Genomic DNA, 20,262 nt, shown 5'->3' with positions numbered 1-20,262 from the left:
TCCCCCTTCCCCACTCTCCAAGCCGGCGGGGAGGGGCGGGAACCGCGCACTGGCCCCTTAAGAGCGGGGCCATGACGTCACCCTCCCTGCGCCGGGCAACCAGGCTTGATGCGGAAGGCCCGCCCCCGCCGCCGCGTCCCATTGGACGGCTGTCAAACCTGTCGCCCCGCCTCTCCCGCGGTCTGCTTCGGCTTCCGCCTGTCACTCGGGCCCAAGAGAGGCGCTGATTGGCTGCGCGGGGTCCCGCCCCTTGCGCGGCTCCCGAGGGCCGGTTCGGTTGCGCAGGGTGGGTGGTTGCGGGGCTGCAGCGTCGAGTGTGACTGAGCCGAGCCCGGAGCCGCGTCCCCCGCCCGGCGGCGCCGCCCCGCCCCGCCCCGCCCCGGCCCGGCCCGGCCCCGCCATGGAGTCCTACGACATCATCGCCAACCAGCCCGTGGTCATCGACAACGTGAGCCGGGGGGGCAGCCTGGGGGGGGCAGCCTGGGGGGGGCTTGCGAGTGACCTGGGGGCCCCGTGGGGCAGGGCCGGGGGGGTGGAGCGGGGAGGGGCAGGGCCGGGGGGGTGGAGCGGGGAGGGGCAGGGCCTGGGGGGCAGGGCCGGGGGGGGTCAGGGCCTGGGGGGTGGAGCGGGGAGGGGCAGGGCCTGCGGGGTGGAGCGGGGAGGGGCAGGGCTGGGGGGGTCAGGCCCTGGGGGTGGGGCAGGGCCGGGGGGGTGGAGCGGGGAGGGGCAAGGCCGGGGGGGGTCAGGCCCTGGGGGGCAGGGCCTGGGGTTCAGGGCCGGGGGGGGGTCAGGGCCGGGGGGGTGGAGCGGGGAGGGGCAGGGCCTGGGGGTGGGGCAGGGCCTGGGGGTGGGGCAGGGCCTGGGGGGGTCAGGGCCGGGGGGGGGCAGGGCCTGGGGGTGGGGCAGGGCCGGGGGGGGGGTGTCAGGGCCTGCGGGGTGGAGCGGGGAGGGGCAGGGCTGGGGGGGTCAGGCCCTGGGGGTGGGGCAGGGCCGGGGGGGGTCGCTGGGGCACGATGCGGGAGGACTGGGAGGCTCTGAGCATGTCTGGACCCCCCCCCCCCCCCCCCGGGGCCCTGCCCCATCGGACGCGCCCTGCCCCGCCCTGCCGCCTGTGGACTCGCAGGGTCTCTGGGGCAGGGACTGTGGATGGGGGAGGGGCCTGGTGTGGCTGCGCTGGAAGGGGCTCGGGGGGGTTCCCCAGCGCGGGGAGCGCCAGGCGGCTGCGACCCAGCTGGCCCCACCTGAAGCCCCTGGCGTTAACAACTCTCCTGCCGCTCTCCGGTCTGCGCTGGCAGCACGTTGGTGGCCCGACCCCTGTCGCGTACAGCGCCTTGCACGGAAAGGCCTGGCCGTGTCGCCGCTCAGACCCCAAAGCAAAATGCTGCTTCTGCCCTACAGACTCGCCAAGGCCTTGGTGCAGGGCTCACTACACAGGAGGCCCCATCGCCTCCCCCAGGCCGCACCCCTGCTTGCCTCTCGAAATACCCCATTCCACAGATCTCTAAGAGCCCCTCAGCCACAGCCGGGGGGCCAGGGCTTTCTGCCCACGCTGCTCCCCCTGGCCTCCCGAAGCATTCAGCCTCTGGTTGGGGGACGGGGGGCTTGCCCTGTGGCAGTGTAACACCCTCCTCCCTGTCCTGTCAAGCCTCGGGGCCATTTCTTCTTGCTGCTGAATAGTTGATTACGCTGAGCTAACTTTTCCGTCCAGTTCTCTCACTTCAGTGTGGCGGGTCCCTTGGCTTAGAACCATCCTCTCTTTTTGAATGGCCTCTGCTTTCCTGCTGCGAGCAGCTCTTTGCTGTGTGCGGCTCCCCAGAGCCGCACCGGGTCAGAGTCTGTGGCGCGTTTCAGTTGCGGAATTTGGCGAGAGAAATCTGGCCAGGCTTTCGGAGCAGCAAGCACTGATGTGTCCTCGCTTCGGAGTCTGTGGGCCACTGGATCTGCAGCTCTGGAGACCCAGCTGCACGCTGCCTTGGAGAAGCTGTCATTTGATCTTCTGCCTCTGTGGATCCCAATGCTCTGGGTTACAATGCATCGGGTGTTTAGAGCCAGCCAAGCCTTAATCTAAAGCATCTAATCCTTAGGTCTTCTATGACACCTGGTGCTACAAGACAGGGTGGCAAACTTGTATATGTCAAACAAAGTCCTCTGACATTCCCATGTCACCTGGGTGGGGTGAAGACTTCCTTGCCTGTAGCATACCATGTGCCTGGTTTCTCCTTTGCATGTGACAGCAGGGACACAGAGCAGGCTAACTCTGGCTGATTTGCTTTGGAAGTGTGGCTCTCCCTGTGTTCCTGTTCCCAGAAGGTGTCAGACAGCTGGATTTGCACTGTGCGTGTGTAGGGACAGGGTGTGGCTGGGGAAGAGTTCTTGCTTGCTCATGCTGTGAATCGTTTGTAATGGGGCAAGGAGAAGCGGGCGAGCCAGAGATGGATTTTGGAGCCGTTCCTGGGAGGTTGGCAGGAGAGAGGTGGCTGCTGAGTTTACAGTAGGGTTTTGCAGTGGCTGCTGCTGAGACGCAACATTCAGCTTAACCTCCTCATTCAAAGGGAGTTTCAGCACAGGCTTGGCTTCCAGGAAGTGTGCTGTGGGGTTTGTCTTCCTCCGGGCGGGTGGGTGCAGCCAGCCCCGGGGCTGCAGCTGCAGAAAACCTCTGTCCTTAGCCAGCTCCACTGGTGGGACCCCCTCAGTGGGGCAGGGGTGGTCTTTGCTTGTTTACTCCTTCCCGTAACACACGAACCAGGGGTCACCAATTAAATTAACAGGCATAAATTAAAACAAACATAAGGAAGCATTTCTTCACACAACGCACAGTCCACCTGTGGAACTGCCTGCCAGAGGATGTTGTGAAGGCCAAGACTATAACTGGGTTCAGAAAAGAACTAGATACATTCATGGGTGATAGGTCCATCAATGGCTATTAGCCAGGATGGGCAGGGATACAACCCCAAGCTCTGGGTGTTCCTAGGCTTCTGGCTGCCAGAAGCTGGGACTGGATGATGGGATGGATCACTTGCTGATTGCCTGTTCTGGTCATTCCCTCTGCAGCATCTGGCACTGGCCACTCATCAGGATACTGGGCTAGATGGATCATTGGTCTGACCCAGTCTGGCCGCTCTTATGTTCTTGGCACTTAGAGGATTCTACTCCTGGTTCCGCCACTGATTCCATGTGACCTTGGGTGTGTCGCTTCCCCTCTCAGTGCCTCAGTTTCTCCATTTGGGAAGTGAGAATAGCGACTGACCCGCCTACTGGGAAAGTGCGTTGCTGGAGTGGTTGGCACTGCAGAGGGGAAGGAATGCTACCAGGCCCATCAGGACTTAGGGCTCTTCTTCTGGTCACTGACAACATGACAACTGCCCGGGGACAGACTTGGGACGACTGAGCCCGAGAGTATCCATTTAGCTTATGGGTTTTAAACAAGCATTTGGATCAACTGGAGAGCCGGGTCTCATGGGCCATATCTGCCTCCTCCTCTCAGTCCTGGCTGGGGGTCTCTGCTTGGCCCCCCTCACTTGTTCCTGTGACAGCAGGGCTGCCGAGGGCTTCCTGGGCTGCCGCAGGGTCAGTGGCACCTGAGCCCTGTAGGCACAAGGTGTGGGGCAGAACGGAGACCCACCAAGACTACAGCCTACCCTATGCCTGCAAGGACAGGCATCGCCAGCCATGCAGGGAGCCCACTGCAGCCCCACCATCACAGCCCCACTCACTCACTCCTGTGACTGGAGCTGCCGAGGGTCCCCGGGGCTGCCCCAGGAGCTGTACAGCAGCAGGGGGGCCTCCCCTGCGGCCAGGGGCTCATCCTCCCCCTCCTCACAGTCTGGGGGTCTGCTCTATTATGTGAACCCAGCTCATCAGAATCCCTTTCTTGTCTGGCTACCTGGGGCACAGGGCAGGGATTCGTCTGATGCCGAGCCCTGGCGTACAGGGTTTTGGGTAGATGGATGGTGTGGGCTGGAGGTTACCGGTGAAGGAGAACACGTAATTCAGCTCTAGTTTCCAGCCCCTTACACTGGCTTCTCTGGGACTTTCTAGCTCAGGCTCTGTTAACTAGCCTCAGTTTGGTTTTCCCAGAGACACAGTGAAGCCTCGTGCAAGGCGGGGGTTGGACTAGGGCCCACCAGTGCTGTGGGCCCAGCTTCCAGGGAGGCAGCAGCTTGCTGTGCCATGGGGGTGCCATGGGGACAAGGGACCGGGCGGGCCAGTGGAACAAGGTTTGGGGTGTCCTCCAGGGGGTTTCCCCTGGTGGGCACAGCCAGGCTCCCTCCTGCTGTGAGCAGGGGGTGGTGAGGCACCTCGGGGAGCCCCGAGAAGCGTCACAAGGGGTGACCCAGGGGCTGCGGGATCCTGCTGTGGTCCCTGAGCCACAGAAGTTAAACTGACTAGGAGCAGGAGGGAAGTGCCCAAAGCAGCCTGCCTGGATGGAGAAACATCATTAGCTTCAGCTCTAACGAGCGGAAGGGCTGCTAGGCGCTGTCAGTGTGGTAGCTGAGTGCCTCAGATCTCGGATGTGTTCCTCCTCACACGCCTGCAGGCCGGGCTGTTCTCCAGCGGAGACCCAGGGAGAATAAAGGCCTTGTTCGGGGACATGCAGGGAGCCTCTGGCGGAGCTGGGAGTTGGGCCCAGAGCTCCCAAGCGGCGGGCGAGCGCTCTGACCCCTGGGCCGGCCGTACCCTGGGGGTCCCCGTTCACAGGTCTTGGGACCCATGATGGCTGAGCTGGGTGCACAGAAAGGGGTTTATTAACAGCTGTTTGTGTGTTCCCCAGGGTTCCGGGGTTGTCAAGGCTGGCTTTGCTGGCGACCAGATCCCGAAATACTGCTTCCCAAACTAGTGAGTATCTCCGCCCGGATGGGGGTTCTGCTGGCAGCGTCTGGCCATTATCCCCACGCCAGGCGAGTGATCCACGGCGGGGTCACACCACAGACTCCAGCAAAGGCAGCGGGAGCAGCATCAGGCCCTAAAACCTGGGGGGTGGGGCATCCTAGCCCCTCCCTCGAGAGCTGAGTGGGGATCTCCGCGGACGGATGTGTCAGCAGAGCTATGGCTGTGCCCCTAGTCGGGCTCTCAGCACTTCCCCCCGATGCCTTTGCTTGTCTGCCGCCCAGCACGGGGCTGTGTCGGAAAGAGCTGGTGTGTTACGGTGAGTCGTCTCCACCAGCATCCTGAGCTGGGCCTCCTGGGATTCTCGCCCAGGCTGGGTCAGATCAGGGCCCCTGTGAGGGGAGCCGCCTGCCGCCCTGCCCTCGGCTTCCTGGCCCAGAACTCTGTGTGGGCCACTTCTGGCCACGCCCTGCCAGCGGGGGGCTGTGCCCAGAACCGGGGTGTGGCGCGGGAGGGACATGCAGTGCCCCCCGGGGCGGTGCTGGAGCAGAGCCAGGACGTGTTAGGCTTTGACTGCAGTTGTCCAGCCCCTCTCCGCCTCCGGGAACCTGACACATCTCACGCACCAAGCCTGAGGTCCCCCCATTGCAACTAAATGCTGGAAACATCCCTTGCCAGGCTCTGCTCCCGTGGAGGGGACTAGCCGCTCCGGGGCCGAGGGGTGTCACAGTCTCTGCACAGCTCTGGCCTTGTTCTGGGCCCCCGGGGCCTGCTGGGCTCCCTCACCCCAGGCAGGATCAGAGCTCCCCCAGAAGGGGCGCGCCTGCCAGGGTGGCTCAGGAGGGCTGGGCTGGCCCCAAGGGCCAGGCCTGCTTGGGTGCCTGTGAGCCGGTGTCATCCCTGGGATGCTGCTCCCCCTGTCTGACACTGGCAGGACACCAGCCACCCCCGCCTAGGCCGGGGCTCGTCTGTTTCACCCCCTCCCCTGCCCCACCCTGGCTGATCTGCCCCCCAGAGTTGGGGGTGTTGGGGGTCTGTTGGCTCCTTGACTTCTCTGGCCCCACAAGTGCAACAGCGAGGCCCATCTCCTCCCCTTGGGGCGGGTGGGGGCGGGGGTGGGTAGATGGGGGACCATGTGAGCTGCAGCCCCACTAACTGGTTCTCTCTCTCTCGCCAGTGTGGGGCGCCCAAAGCACGTCCGGGTCATGGCGGGGGCGCTGGAGGGGGATCTCTTCATCGGCCCCAAAGCAGAGGTAAATGTGCAGCCCAGCCCCTTCCGGCCTCTTGGGGGCTCTCAGCTCCCCCCCCCCCGGCTTCAGACACAGGTTGAACAGGCAGGGGGCATCTCCAGCTGGCAGCTGCTGGGGGCAAAGGTTCCAGTTCCCCAAGCACTCACCACAGTCTACAGCGGCCAGGTGCATTGTGGGAGCTGTGCAGACAGTGCGTCCCATTGGGCTCACCCTGGCCAGCCTGCCTTCCCCTGCGGCCTGAACCGGGGGTGCTGCCCGGCCTGGAGAGTGACTCCGGTGGGTGTGTCTTCCAGGACACCCACACCCGGCCTCACCACCCACGCCAGACTGGGACAGGGCTTGTGTCCCTTAGCGGGAGTGCGGTGGTGGCTCAGCGTCAGTGCCGACCCCAGGGCAGCACTCGGGGGTGCTGTGCTGCTGGGGGGCTCAGTGGGGCACTCTCCCCTCAGTCAGGGCTGGCCCCGATGCCCCAGGGCAGCACTCGGGGGTGCTGTGCTGCTGGGGGGCTCAGTGGGGCGCTCTCCCCTCAGTCAGGGCTGGCCCCGGTGCCCCAGGGCAGCACTCGGGGGTGCTGTGCTGGCGGGGGGCTCAGTGGGGCGCTCTCCCCTCAGTCAGGGCTGGCCCCGATGCCCCAGGGCAGCACTCGGGGGTGCTGTGCTGCTGGGGGGCTCAGTGGGGCGCTCTCCCCTCAGTCAGGGCTGGCCCCGGTGCCCCAGGGCAGCACTCGGGGGTGCTGTGCTGGCGGGGGGCTCAGTGGGGCGCTCTCCCCTCAGTCAGGGCTGGCCCCGATGCCCCAGGGCAGCACTCGGGGGCGCTGTGCTGCCGGGGAGGCCTCTGCCTTGGCATCCCGCTTCAGGTGTGTCGTGACCCGGGTCTGCTCGCTCCCTCTGCCGGCAGGAGCACCGGGGCCTGCTGTCCATCCGCTACCCCATGGAGCACGGCATCGTCCGGGACTGGAACGACATGGAGAGGATCTGGCAGTACGTGTACTCCAAAGACCAGCTGCAGACCTTCTCCGAGGAGGTAACGGGCTGCGGGATGGCCAGATCCCCAGGGGGTGTCTCCCCATCACGTGTCTTGCTGGCAGCCCAGGGCTGAGTCTCTGGGGTGGACGCAGCTGGGGCGGCTGCGTCTGGGCTGAGGCTAGACATGAGACCTGTCCCAGCCGGGGCTGGGCAGGGACTGTCCCCGGGACCTGAGCTGAACCCCAGTGGGGTGCTGGGGGACATGGGGCCATCCACCCTACACAGTCCCCTTAGCGTGAGCCTCGTGCTGGACTCCCCGCCCCGGAGTGAGCACGACCCAGTTGGCACCTGGCCCAGCTTCCCTGCCATTGTCCCCCAGCCCTGGAGGGGCCTAGCTCTCTCCCCACACCCCCTCAAGTTCAGTCTCTCTCCTCTGTCCTTTGCCTGGCTGCCTGGATCAATGGCCAGGGCTACCTAGTGCAATGGGGGGTGGCGACTTGGACACCTGGGCTGAGACCCCCCCCAGCTCACATCACCCAGGCACTGAGTGACTGTGGGGAGATGAATTCAGCCCCCGCGTCTGGGCTGGGTTTGAGTTGCCAACCTGCAGGAGAGCGGCTCCGGCCCCCTGCTGACCTGGGCTCACTCTGCCAGGTGGGTCCCCAGCTGCACCTGGTCCCAGACTCCGGAGCATTGGCACCCCATGCCCAGGCCTGGCCACGAGGCGCTTCCCTGGGCAGCAGGGAAGGTGTGGGGGGTGGCTGTGGACCAAGCCTGGGGGTGACTCCTGTCCCACGGGAGCCCCGTCTCTGCTAACTGGGTGTCCTGCCCCCCAGCACCCGGTTCTCCTGACGGAAGCCCCCCTAAACCCCTGCAAGAACCGCGAGAAGGCGGCTGAGGTTTTCTTCGAGACCTTCAACGTTCCAGCGCTTTTCATCTCCATGCAGGCCGTCCTCAGCCTGTGAGTACCGGGCCCTGCCCCCCTGCAGCACTTGGGGAGCCCTCGGGAACACCGGGGCGCTCTCCTCTCACAGGCAGTGCCGGCCCCCACCCTCTAGTGGGCAGAGCTGGGTCCTGACCTGGTGATGGGGGCGCTGGGCGGCAGGGAGCAGGGCGTGTGCCCTGCCGGATGGTTTGGAAGCAGCCCAGAATCCGCAGCGTCTTGGGACCGACCCTCTGCCATGGCAGTTAATCCGGGCTCCTGAACGGCCTGCCGGCACCGCGTGGCTGGGTGCTGCTCGGTAGTTGCTCCGTCGCTCCCCAGAGGTGGCTGCCCCTTGGTGGGGGGATGAAGCCGGGCCTCGCCGGGCCTGTGCTGTCTCGGCGCTCTCGGGCTGCAAGGGGCGATCTGACGTACGCCACCGTGCCGGGCGCTTTCTGGGGATCGCAAAGCTCCGGCGGGGCCGAGCTCATGGGCTCCTGGTGTCTCCCTCTGCTCCAGCTACGCCACCGGCCGCACGACGGGGGTGGTGCTGGACGCGGGGGACGGCGTCACGCACGCGGTGCCCATCTACGAGGGCTTCGCCATGCCGCACTCCATCATGCGGGTGGACGTGGCCGGGCGGGACGTCTCACGCTACCTCCGCCTGCTGCTGCGCAAGGAGGGCTACGACTTCCACACCTCGGCCGAGTTCGAGGTGGTCAAGATGATAAAGGAGGTACGGGGGGAGCCAGGGAGCTGCCCTGGGGCTGGGCCTCGCTGCAGGCTGCGCTGCTCTCCATCTCGCTCTCCGTGCTGAGCGCTGCCGGGTGGCCGGAGGGCTAGCCCAGCGCTGGAGCTTTCAGACCTGCCCTGCTGGGGGTCCTGGGGCAAGACCCTGCCTGTCTGTGCCCCAGTCGTGACACGGAGGCTGGGGTTCCTGCCAGCTCAGGCTCTGAGCCTCATGGCTGGGGTGGGGAGGGGGGCAGGGAAGTCCTGGACCGGCCGCTCACCTGCTCTCCCCCGGCACAGCGGGCCTGCTACCTGTCCATTAACCCCCAGAAGGACGAGGCGCTGGAGACGGAGAAGGTACACTATAGCCTGCCAGACGGGAGCACGCTGGAGGTAAGTGTCAGGAGATCTCTGTGCCCTGGTGGCTCCGGTCGCTGGCTGGCCGGGAGCTCCCCTTGCCTGGGGCTGGGTTCGGTGGATTGTGTGTGGGGCCTGCGGGAGCCGGGCCTGGCTTGGCGGCTGGGGCTAGGCAGTGTGGTGTCCTGGGCACGCGGTGCTCCGTGTCTCGGGGAGCAGAGCTTCTCCCTGGGGGCTGGCTCCATGGATCCTGGGGCAGCCAAGGCAGAGATGTAGGAGCTGGTGAGAGCCCAGAGTCGCAGCCCCATTACCCTGCGGCGCGGGACTAACGTTACTCTCTGGCAGGTGGGCCCGGCCCGCTTCCGAGCCCCTGAGCTGCTCTTCCAGCCAGACCTGGTGGGGGACGAGAGTGAGGGGATCCATGAGGTCCTGGCCTTTGCCATCCAGAAATCCGACCTGGACCTGCGGCGGACACTCTTCGCCAACATCGTGCTGTCCGGCGGCTCCACGCTCTTCAAAGGTATGGCCGCGGCGCCCTGCCCTCTCTGCGTGGGCCAAGCCGGGCTCTCCCTCCCCCGGCCCAGACAGCACGGCGCCCGGGGGCTGGTCACGGCCCGTGGCCTGGCCAGCCTGGCGCCTTGGCCATCAGTGGCAGGGGTCCCCTGACCCTCTCGGCCCTCCAAGGCAGGGGGGCAATTCCTTCCTGACCCTCGGGCTGAGCCTCTGCCGATGCCGCTCCCCTGCTGCCCCTGCTGTAATTGGAGGGTTTTGGGGCGAGGCCCCTGCTTCGGGACTGGGGGGGTGCTGTGGATCCTCTGCCCCGCTGAGGGATTTTGATGGGGGTGGGGGCCTCCCAGAGCGTCCAGCAGGGCTGAGAAGGATCCGTTCTGCACGTCTAGTGAGCAACTGGCTCCAACTCTCCTGACCCTTTGGCTAGGGACAGCGCAGCCAGGAGGGTGGGGTCTCTGATGACCTCACAAGCTCTGCCCCATGGAGGCAGGATGTCATCAGGGCCCCCCGGGAAGCGTCCCCCCTGCTCCCCTGTGAGCTCAGATAGCATGGTGGGAGGGCCCCGACACCCCCTGCCTTTCCCAGCAGTGATGATCCCTCAGTCCCTAGGGGAGGCAGGGAACCCCTCAGCATCCAGAGGGGAAACTGAGTCATGTGCTCCCCCAGGTCAGGACCCAGCTCTGCCCACTAGAGGGCGCTCTCACCTCAGCTTGGGACTCCCTGAGCTTGTGCCTGCGACTGGCCACGCAATGGTCCGGCCACGCCCCTCCTCCCATAGTGCCTGGCGCTCCCGGGTGGAATCTGTCAAGGCCCCTTACCCTGCCCGGGGTCTCTGCACACTGGGGTGGCGCTGGCCAGTTTGGAGCTGGGCTCTCATCAAGCGCTGGGCAATCGGCGTGGAAAGCGGGTGGGCCAGCTGGCTCCTCGGGGTAGCCTCTGCTGGGCAGCGTGGCCTAGTGCTGACTGCTGAGCAGAGCGCTCAGCCCCCATTCCAGGCGGACACACAGCTCAGCTCCTGGGGGTGGGGAGCCCCCTCCTGCCCCCAGACCCGGCCTGTGTTCCGGGAGCCTCACCCCTAGGCCCCAGCTGTGCAGCCCTGGGGCGAGGCCGCGAACGAGGTAATTCCCTGTGGGAGGCAGCAGGAGGCGTAACTCTCGCCAGTCCCCCCGCAGCTGCCTGGTTCCTCGTCCCTGGGGAGGCCAGGTTGGTACCTGAAGCCAGGGGCTGCCATGCCGCTCCCCCAGGGCCATAGGGTGGCGCCCTAGCGCCCAGCTTTCCAGCTGCTGCATGGGGACCCCTGTGGGGTGGGGGCAGGTTGGGGGCTCTCTCTGAGGCAGCTGGGTTCACGCCCGTGTTCCCCCTTCAGGGTTTGGGGACCGGCTGCTCAGCGAGGTGAAGAAACTCGCCCCAAAAGATGTCAAAATTAAGGTGAGGATTGGCAATGCCCAGGGGCCCCCCCAGCATCCCTTTCCCCTGGGATCCCCTCCCTCATGCCCAGCCCCTCCTGCTGTGATTACCCGGGCACCGCTGCTTCCCCCAGGGCACAAAGCTACGGTGTGCATGGCGCAAACTGCCCTGGGTCCAACCCCCTGCCTGCTCCACAGCCTGGGACCCTCCTGCCTGGGCCAGTCCTGCCCCCTGGGCACAGCTCATTGCTGCTCTCCCGGCTCCCTGCACGTCCCCGAGCGACTTCAGCCTCCTGGGCCATGCTGGGAACTGTCCTGAGGCGCTGCCCCCTGGATCTGGGGGGAGGGAGGGGGCTTCGAGGGAATCCCCCCGTGATCAGGGTGGGCCCAAGGATGGGGTGCTCTGGTAGGGCTGTGTTATGGGGGGTGTGCACAGCAGGGCAGACCTGTCAGCTGGGCGCTGAGCCCCATTCCTGGGGGGGTGGGGGGGGTCTGTTGCAGGCTGGGCTCCGGGCTGACTCTCTGCTTCCTTCCAGATCTCTGCCCCGCAGGAGCGGCTGTACTCCACGTGGATCGGGTGAGTGGCTGCCCCAGGGCCTGGCCCCCTGCTCTGGGACCCGCCCGGCCCGCTGTGGGAAGGGGAGACTTCTCCAGTGCCACTGCGGGAGGGGCCCCTGGCGTGGGTGCCCTCTGCGTGGCCCAGGGACCAGGAGAAGCCCTGACTGGGGGAGGGAGCCGTGCTGGGCCCAGGGCAGACTTGCTCTGTCCAGAGTGGGGGGGGCAAGCCCCTCTGCCCCCTGTGGGTCGGGGGCTGGTTGGGCCCTGTCCCCGCAGGGCGGGGGGGGGGCGGGGGCATGTGCCTCCAGCCCCTGGTGACTCTGGCTCTCCCCTGCAGCGGCTCCATCCTGGCCTCGCTGGACACCTTCAAGAAGATGTGGGTGTCCAAGAAGGAGTACGAGGAGGACGGGGCGCGGGCCATCCACCGCAAGACGTTCTAGGGTGTGGGGCCAGCGGGCAGCTGGGGGCATGTCCTCCCGTTACCCCTTTCCAATCCAGGGCTGCTAGCACCAGCCCCGCTCCCGGGGCCTCGTCAGCCCCCTCGCTCCCCCCTTCAGCTGGACCCCTCCGAGCCGCTCATCTATGCGCACACGGCCCCCAGGGCCTTGATCCCTGCTGCCCTGGCCGCACCTGTGGGGAGGCTGGCAGCCTCAGCCCTCGACCCCTTGGGGCCTTCAGAGCCCCTGTGGCCGGGGCTTTGTGTGATGGGGCCAGAGTGCCCTAGCCTGCTTAGTGATCATTGGAAGCCCAGCCAGGGCATCTGGGGGCAGCGACCCCATGGGAGTTGGGCTTCGGCCTGAGGGTAGATGGGGCTCCTAGTTCTAGCCCTAGGAGAGCCTGCCTGGGGCACATGGATCCAGCGCCCCCTGGCTGCCCTCAGCCCCTGCTGCTGAGGAGGGGTGGGAGCCACCCCCAGAGGCCTGGAGCAAAGCCCTGGTGCCACAAGGATGGGTGGGCTCGGCCCCCCCCGTTCTGGGCCCTGCTGGGGCCAAGCTCCTTCCAATGGGGGCAGATTCCTCCCGCTGTGGAGGCGAGCTGGGGTGCGGCTGGCTCTGGCCCAGGCAGGGCTGTGGCTGCCGGCCCCGGCTGCAGCCTTGGAGTCACAGCCCCTAGCTCGCCAGAGCCGTGTGATCAAAGCCTGGAGAGCAGCTGCCTCGTGGTGCTACACTAGCCCCCGGCATTAGCCACACCACAGCCGCTGGTAGCCAGGGCCCCTTGCCCGGTGCCTGGAGGGGGTCTCTGGGGCCAGGGCAGTGGCGTGCCTGGCCCTGTGGGGCAAGTACCAACCCTGGATTGGAAAGGGGGTGAACCCCTGAACTTTTCCTAAAGGGCAGCAACTCAATCACCTGCCCCAGCGCGAGGCGAGGGGCTGTGGGGTGCCTGGCGGGGCAGAGCTCAGCTCTCTTGCCCCGGGCTAGTGGCCTGTGTCTGGATCTCGGCTTCTCCTGGTACCTCCCTGCTGAGCGGCTGCTGGTGCCCCGGACCCCCTGGAGGCCCCTGCCCACGCCCAGCTGCAATGTACAAAACTGAACACAGTTGCCTGTATTTTTTTTTGTAAATTCATTATAGTAATAATTATAAATTAACCCCTCGTGCCCTGTGTGCCTGTCCTAGAGCCCCTCCTCCCAGCTCAGCGGGGGAAGTAAGAGGAGCTGGTTTGGCTGGAGATGGGTCTTGTTCACAGGCTCAAGGGGGGCTGGATGAGGAGTAGCCCTGGGGGCTTGTGGTTCTAGGGCCCAGCTGTGCCTGGCACAGAGCAGAGCCTTACACCCAGCTCTCCTGCGTGCTGGCCAGGGCCTTATCCCTCCCCCTGCCCCTTTGTCTTGGCAGCAAGCAGAACTACTGGCGGGGGCTACGTGCCCCTCTCCTGCTGCCCCCAGCAGGGCTGTGCTGAGCAGCAGAGGGGGACGGGGGAATTGCTATGCCTGACGGGGGATGGTGTGCACAAAATGTCCCCATTGTGCATCCCTGGGGAGTGTCAAAGTTGCCACAAGAGGGCAACCTCCTCTTGGGTTGCTGAGCCAAGCTCTGGGTGGGTGAAGGTCTCTGGGGTCCAAGCAGCTGCTGCCAAGTGGGGGCCCCCCCAAAGCTCTGGGGTGAGGGGCTGCTGCTCGCCTGTGCCAAGGGCACACTACCCTGAGCGACACGCTGCATCCGTGCTGGGCCCACTGGGTAGCTATACCTAGCCCTGCTCGAGGCGCTAAGAAGGGGCTAAGAAGGGCACAGCAGTACTCCCCTCAGCCACACGCCCCCCTCCCCACTGCTGCAGGGGGCTGGGCACAGTGGCTGCCCCCTGCTGTAAGCAGGGCAGTCTGAAGAGGAAGGCTGTGCCCAGGGGGCAGGGGCTGCTCTTAGAGCAGGGGCTCTGCTGGAGGCTACACACAAGGTGTCAAGCCAAAGCAGGGCTGGGGTCTCCTCTCTCAAGCACCCACTGGGGCCAAGCTCCCTGCCTCTGGGAGCCCATCTCCAGGGGGCAGAAACAGGTGTAGTGGGTTGGGTGCAAACTCTGGCATGGGGCTTTGTGAACACCAGGCCCTGGGCACATGCCTGAGCCTACTTCCTGCCCTCAACCCAGGAAACCACCTAGCTCCTACTGCAGGGCCTGGGACAGCTCCACTCGCCCTGGCAGGGATTGGCAGCCTGGCATCTCCCCTACGATTCTCTCCAGCCTGGGCCAGCTGCACTGTGGCCCTTGCTGGCTCTTCCCCCTGCTGAGCGACACCACCCAGGGCTCCCCAGGGCACACAGCAAGAGCCTCACTTTACCCTCTGGCAGAGCCATGAGTGAATGCAGCTGGGGGGGAGTGCCCCACTGAGGCCAGCACAGGAGATGCCCCGCTGCAGGTCAGAGGGAGGTTGCTGGGGAGAGTAGCACCAGTGGGCCCCTCCAGCCGGTGCCCAGCGTAGCAGCAGGCTGGCCTGGACACTGGGGCTAAGGAAGCAGGCCAGACATGGGTAGAGGCAACGCCTTTAACACACCAACTCTTTATTGGCTCCAAGACAACACGACATTGTAAAGCAGCAAGCAGCTCGGCCTGGGGTCCCACAGAGCAGAGACAAGATGGTCCCACGGGGGTCAGGGCACCCTCTCAGTGCGGCAGATGGTGGGGGACCAGCTTGTAATGGGCACCGCAAGAGGGGCAGCGCTGGGGCTCCCCCTTGTGCAGCCAGAACCAGATCACGCAGCTGTTGTCCTCTTCACCTGGGCAGGGAGAAAGGGGTTAGACAGTCTGAGGTCACCGGGGTGGAGTGCGGGGCTGTTAATCAGCAGGCCGGATGGGGGCTGACAGCAGCCGCTAATCAGGGAGATGGGCTCCCCCCAGCAGTGCAGCGTGCCCTCCTGGCACACTCCGCTCCAGGCCCCGAGCCAGGCCGCCACGCTCAGGTGTCAGGAACAGGACCCAGGCATCCTGGCTTTTACTCCCTCCCCTCAGGCCAGGAAACACCGACTCCAGCTGGCCCAGCTCCCACAGCTCTGGGAGCAGGCTGGAACCCCCAGGCTGCTCAGAGGCCCAGCCATTGGCCCTGGAAACCAGAGTGAAGCCTTGTCCGAACCCAGCAGCCAGCTCCCCACTTCCCCTGCAGCACCGCAGGGCCAGGCCCTCCTGCCACACAGGGTGCCCTGAAGAAGGCAGTTCACTGGTCAGCCCAGAGCCTCTGTCCCCCCCGCCTTGGATGACGCGTCACTCACAGATGCAGCCCACGATCCTCTTGCTGGAGATGGAGGGGACCAGGTTGGGATCCTCCTTGGTCCCAGCATAGCGCTTTGGTTGGAGGATGTTGTAGGGATCCTGCAGGGAGCGCAGGATCATCAGCCAGGGAGTGAGGGAGGCGGTCTGCTGTTGCACCTTCCTCTGCCTCAGACCCGAGCTTTGACTGGGCCACCAGCCCACATCCCCCAGCACCGTGCCCTGGCTCTGCTCCCACGCCCAGGAGCAGCACCGCCAGCCCAACTCAGGAAGCTGCTCCCATGCCACTCGGCACCGCACGGTGCTACCCCAGGGACATGGGTGGCAGAGGAGCTCCTGCTTAGCTCAGCTTGTGTCATTCTAAAACCAGGATCCCCTCATGGCCTAACCCCAGCCCTGCACCCCCAAACTCCACCAAACGCTGTCAGTGATTTAACCGGCCTGTCGCACAGTGAGACTGGCCGCCCCTCCCCCCCCGCCCCCTGCCTGGAGGTAAGGAGCACCATGGGGGGAAGAAGAGGATGGTGCAGTGGTTCACCGGCTTGGTAACAGTGGATGAAGGAAGCTGAGTTAGAGAAGAGGCTGACTATGGCGTATCGGTGGGAAGGTACTGGGATTAGGAGACCCATTTCAGGGTAGCTCTGCTCACCTGTCCCTTTTCCATGGCCTGCATGACTTTCCTCTCCAGCCCTGTCGCTTGCTCTTCGTCGCTGGGGATACCTGGGCATCGGAGATAAAGACAACAGCAGAGCGTGATGACCCTCTGGTCATGGACAGGATCCCTCCCACCCCACAAGCAGGTCTCCACGCACACCTCTGTGCTGCTTGGGAGGTGTTGTCCCAGGGCAGGAGACCATCGGGCAGGAGCAGAGGGAAACCATCCCATAGCTGGGACCCTCCTTCCAGGCGTGTCACTGTCTCCTCTCACACTGAGGAGACCCCCAGTTATTCGAAAGAGATGGGTAATAAATAGCAACAAGGGATTTGATCATTAGAAATCTAGCTGGGTTATGATGACCGGGAGCATCGCAGCGGGACTTGCCTCCCAGGTGTAAAGGGTGCAGCTCTCTCAAGACATCGAGACAGGCCTATGTGCAGTGCTGGGGAGTAGACAGTGGTTGTGGTACATGTAGGTACCAGTGACACAGGAGAAGGCTCTACTCAAGATAGTTAAGTCCCAGGCAGACTGAGAAGAGCTACACAAGGATCTCTCAAAACCAGGTGACTGGGCAACAAAATGGCAGATGAAATTCAATGTTGATAAATGCAAAGTAATGCACAAAGTAATCATCCCAACTCTACATACAAAATGATGGGGTCTAAATTAGCTCTTACTGCTCAAGAAAGATCTTGGAGTCACTGTGGATAGTTCTCTGAAAACAGCCACTCAATGTGCAGCAGCCATCAAAAAAAGCTAACAATGTTATTCCAAAAAGAACAGGAGGACTTGTGGCACCTTGGAGACTAACCAATTTATTTCAGCATAAGCTTTCGTGAGCTACAGCTCACTTCATCGGATGCATCGAATAGAACATATAGTAAAAAAAAATATACACGCACACATATATATACACACACACAGAGAACATGCAAAGGTGGAGTAAGGCTAATTGAGAAAAAAAACTTGTAGTGATGATCAAGGTGGCCCATACAGACAGTTGGCAAGAAGGTGGGAGGACACTTAACATGGGGAAATAGATTCAGTGTGTGTAATGAATCACCCCATCTCAAAAAAAGATACACTGGAACTGGAAAAGGTACAGAGAATGACAACAAAAATTAGGGGTATGGAAGCTTCCGTATGAGGAGAGATTAAGAAGACTGGGACTTGGAGAAGAGTGGATTGAGCGGGGGATATGATAGAGGGCTATAAAATCCTGACTGGGGAGGAGAAAGTGACTAGGGAAATGTCATTTCCCCCTTCACCTAACACAAGAACCAGGTGTCACCCAGGCTGTGGCTACACCACAGAGCTCACAGCGGTGGCCGCGGTCATGGCTGGTGCAGACCCTCTAAGACGACGGGCAGCAGCAGCAGCTGTGTCGGCTGGAGACGCTCTCCTGCCAACGCAGCGCTGTGCGTACCCACCGCCATGCAGGTCCGTGTAAATTAGCAACAAAATGTCTGCCAGCGCAGACTGCAGTGCGTACAGAGCCCCAGATACATTAAGGGGCAGCAGATTTAAAACAAATCTGCTGGAAGTATTTCTTCACCCAACGCACAGTCAACCCGTGGAACTCCTTGCCTGGGGATGTTGTTGTGAAGGCCAGAAGTATCACAGGGTTAAAGAAAAGGTTGGAGAAGTTCACGGAGGACAGGTCCCCCGATGGGGATTAGCCAGGATGGGCAGGGACGCAGCCCCGTGCCCTGGGTGTCCCTAAACCTCGGAGAGCCAGAAGCTGGAGCGGAAGTTGCCCCGTTCATTCCCTCTGAAGCGCCGGGCCCTGGCCGCTGCCGGCGGACAGGACACGGGGCTGGACGGACCTTTGGGCTGAGCCGGTCTGGCACCAGGACCCTTGTCCGGACCCCCGCCCTGGACACCCGGAAACAGCCTCACCGTCAGGAGCCAAACGGCGCATCAACCCAGGGGAGCGGGGTAGAGATCGGCACTGCCACGTGCGCCCCCCCGCGGGCCCCTCCCCCGCCTCTCTCCAGGGGGGCCCCCGCTCCCAGCCCCCCGCCCCCCCTGCGGGCCCCTCCCCCGCCTCCCTCCGGGCCCCTCCCCCGCCTCCCCCTCCGGGCCCCTCCCCCGCCTCCCCCTCCGGGCCCCTCCCCCGCCTCCCCCGCTCCCCCGCCTCCCCTGCGGGCCCCTCCCCCGCCTCCCCTCCGGGCCCCCCGCTCCCCCTGCGGGCCCCTCCCCCGCCTCCCCTCCGGGCCCCCCGCTCCCCCTGCGGGCCCCTCCCCCGCCTCCCCTCCCGGCCCCCCGCTCCCCCTGCGGGCCCCTCCCCCGCTCCCCCCTCCCTCCAGTCCCGCCTCCCCCGCCTCCCCTCCGGGCCCCCCGCTCCCCCTCCCCCACCTCCCCCTCCGGGCCCCTCCCCCACCTCCCCCTCCGGGCCCCTCCCCCGCCTCCCCTCCGGGCCCCTCCCCCGCCCCCCTCCGGGCCCCTCCCCCGCCCCGCCCCCGCCAGCCCCGGGCTCCAGCGATTCCGCCGACCGAGTCTCTCTCAAGCCCCGGGCCCGGCCGGGAGCTCGGGCTGTTCTCGGGGGGGGGGGGGTCATGAGCCGGCCGGCCAGAGGCGGGGTCGCCCCGTCGCCCCAGGGGGGGGCGCCCCAGGCCGCGGAGCCCCGCCCGCTCTGACCCGGCAGCCCCCGGGGGACCCGCCGCGAGGCCCCGGCCCGGCGCGCGCTCACCCACCTCCAGCCGCCAGGCCGCGGGCGGGGGCGGGGCCGGGCGCGCGGAGCGGCCCGGGCGGGGGGCGGCGCAGGGCCCGCAGCGCGCCGCGCACACGCAGTAACCTTGACGCCATGGCGCGAGCGGACAGACTGAGCCGGGCGCCCGCCGACGGCGGCTTCCTTCCGGGAGATGGCCGGAAACAGGGCGGGACTTCCGGGGCACGTGAGCGCCCGCGCCCCTGCTGCCTCACGTGACCGGTCGGCGCCGCTCCGCCCGTCACGTGACCGGGAAGCGAGGCTCGGCCGGGCAGGCGGCTCCCTGCCACGTGATGGAGGATGGGCGGGGACAGGCCCGCTGGCCACGCCCCCCGCTGGGGTGACCCGCCCCCGGCAGGTCCATCACTCGCTCACCCGAGGGGGGGGGCAGAGAGGCCCAGAGGCGAGGAGGAGCCAGTGGGGGGGGGGATGGGCCTCCCCGCTGCCTCCCCCACATGGCCCCCCCGCGCAGCGCTGGCCCCCCCCTCGCACCCGCCCCCGGCCCGTCTGCGTGCAGCGCCCTGCACCCGGGGCTGCCCCCGGCCGGCACCCCGAGGTGCTGCGGCAATACCGGGGGGGGGCGAGGTTCAGTCGAGACGGGCGCTGGGAGACCCGGCGTGATGCCAGGCAGAGGGAGAGCGAGGCCCGGCCCGGCCCGGCCCACCAGGACAACCGGCCGGGGCCGAGGGGCTCAGTCAGGCTCAAGGCACCCGCAATCGGAGGCCCAGAGACGGAGACGCGGGGCCACTTCTGCTGTATCGCAAGTGACATGGCCAAGGCCGGCCGGGCCCCACCTCCCGGCTCCCTCCTGGGGCCCTGCAGCGCCAAGAGCCGTGCGAGAGTCAGCGAGTCTCCGCAGCCCCCGCTCCTGGTGTCACCGGGTCGCCCGGGGCTCGCTCGCTTTCGTTCCGTTGCCTGGGGTTGGCGGGAAAAGCTTTGAACGGCGACCCTGGACGGCTCCCACACCAGAAGGCCAATAGACAGCACCACCACACTGAGTGGGAGGCAAGCTCGTCGTTGTGGGGGGCCTGACTGATGAGAGCTGAAGGCGACACGTGGGCAGTATTGACCAATACAGGACCAGTGTGGCTGTTTCCTCCGAGAGGTGGCTTTGAGAGTACAATCAAAATCATCATTCTTGGTAAAAGGTCCCTAGAATCCAAGGCCAGAAGGGACCATTGGGATCATCTCTGCCCTCCTGTCGAACGTAGCACTTCCCTGACTTCATTCCTCGTTGAACCGGAGCAGATCTTTTGGCAGCTCTGGGCTTGTGTACGCTTGAAATCCTGCTGTAATGATTCCACCTCCCCGAGAGGCGGTACCGAGCGCTGTCTACACTGGTGATAAGTCACGCCCAGGAGCCTGGACCAGGCTTTCGTCTCCTTGTTAGCTGTAGACTGGCTTGAGGCTAAGTCCACCCCCTGAGCAACATAGTTAAGCCAGCCTAGCCCCCAGCATAAACAGCGCCCAGTACTGCTGCTCTGGGAGGTAGACCACCTACGCCGATGGGCGAACCCCTCCAGCGCTGCAGTGAGTGGCTACAGCAGCATTTCTAGTGAAGACGCAGCCTCAGTGACGTTCTTACCTGGGCTGCGAGGCCGACGGGCTGGGCTGGGCTGACACCCAGGGCTGGGTTGGCCTCTGGGTTGCTCCCGTTTGTTTCACACTGGAGGGCCTCCATG

At 65.2% G+C, this 20,262-nt stretch overlaps 2 protein-coding genes across 4 annotated transcripts; one reads left to right on the top strand and one right to left on the bottom strand.

The window, feature by feature from the left end:
* The first annotated feature begins 253 nt into the window (after nucleotides 1–253).
* Nucleotides 254–19,817, top strand: LOC140903691 (beta-centractin). 3 transcript variants are annotated; one of them, XM_073325386.1, is made up of 11 exons: nucleotides 254–448; nucleotides 4,772–4,836; nucleotides 6,005–6,080; nucleotides 6,975–7,100; nucleotides 7,879–8,003; nucleotides 8,484–8,700; nucleotides 8,994–9,086; nucleotides 9,396–9,570; nucleotides 10,927–10,988; nucleotides 11,503–11,543; nucleotides 11,862–13,110. In XM_073325386.1, the coding sequence occupies exons 1-11, from the start codon at nucleotides 401–403 to the stop codon at nucleotides 11,962–11,964; spliced, it is 1,131 nt and encodes a 376-aa protein (XP_073181487.1). In that variant the 5' UTR covers nucleotides 254–400; the 3' UTR covers nucleotides 11,965–13,110. The 3 variants fall into 3 exon arrangements, with proteins under 3 accessions (XP_073181487.1, XP_073181486.1, XP_073181488.1); XM_073325385.1 differs by lacking the exons at nucleotides 254–448; nucleotides 4,772–4,836 and adding an exon at nucleotides 4,843–5,146; XM_073325387.1 differs by lacking the exons at nucleotides 254–448; nucleotides 4,772–4,836; nucleotides 11,503–11,543; nucleotides 11,862–13,110 and adding exons at nucleotides 4,843–5,146; nucleotides 19,767–19,817.
* COX5B (cytochrome c oxidase subunit 5B) lies at nucleotides 14,480–18,750 on the bottom strand. Its single transcript, XM_073325389.1, has 4 exons — nucleotides 18,567–18,750; nucleotides 15,862–15,932; nucleotides 15,215–15,314; nucleotides 14,480–14,725 (listed from the first exon to the last, which is right to left on the bottom strand). Exons 1-4 carry the CDS (start codon nucleotides 18,676–18,678, stop codon nucleotides 14,613–14,615), a joined length of 396 nt encoding a protein of 131 aa, XP_073181490.1. The 5' UTR covers nucleotides 18,679–18,750; the 3' UTR covers nucleotides 14,480–14,612.
* Nucleotides 19,818–20,262: the final 445 nt, after the last annotated feature.

The sequence above is a fragment of the Lepidochelys kempii genome, chromosome 26, assembly GCF_965140265.1.
Source record: "Lepidochelys kempii isolate rLepKem1 chromosome 26, rLepKem1.hap2, whole genome shotgun sequence".
Classification (NCBI taxonomy): domain Eukaryota; kingdom Metazoa; phylum Chordata; order Testudines; family Cheloniidae; genus Lepidochelys; species Lepidochelys kempii.
The sequence above is the reverse complement of the archived record's forward strand: the minus strand, read 5'-3'. Positions and strand labels throughout refer to the sequence as shown.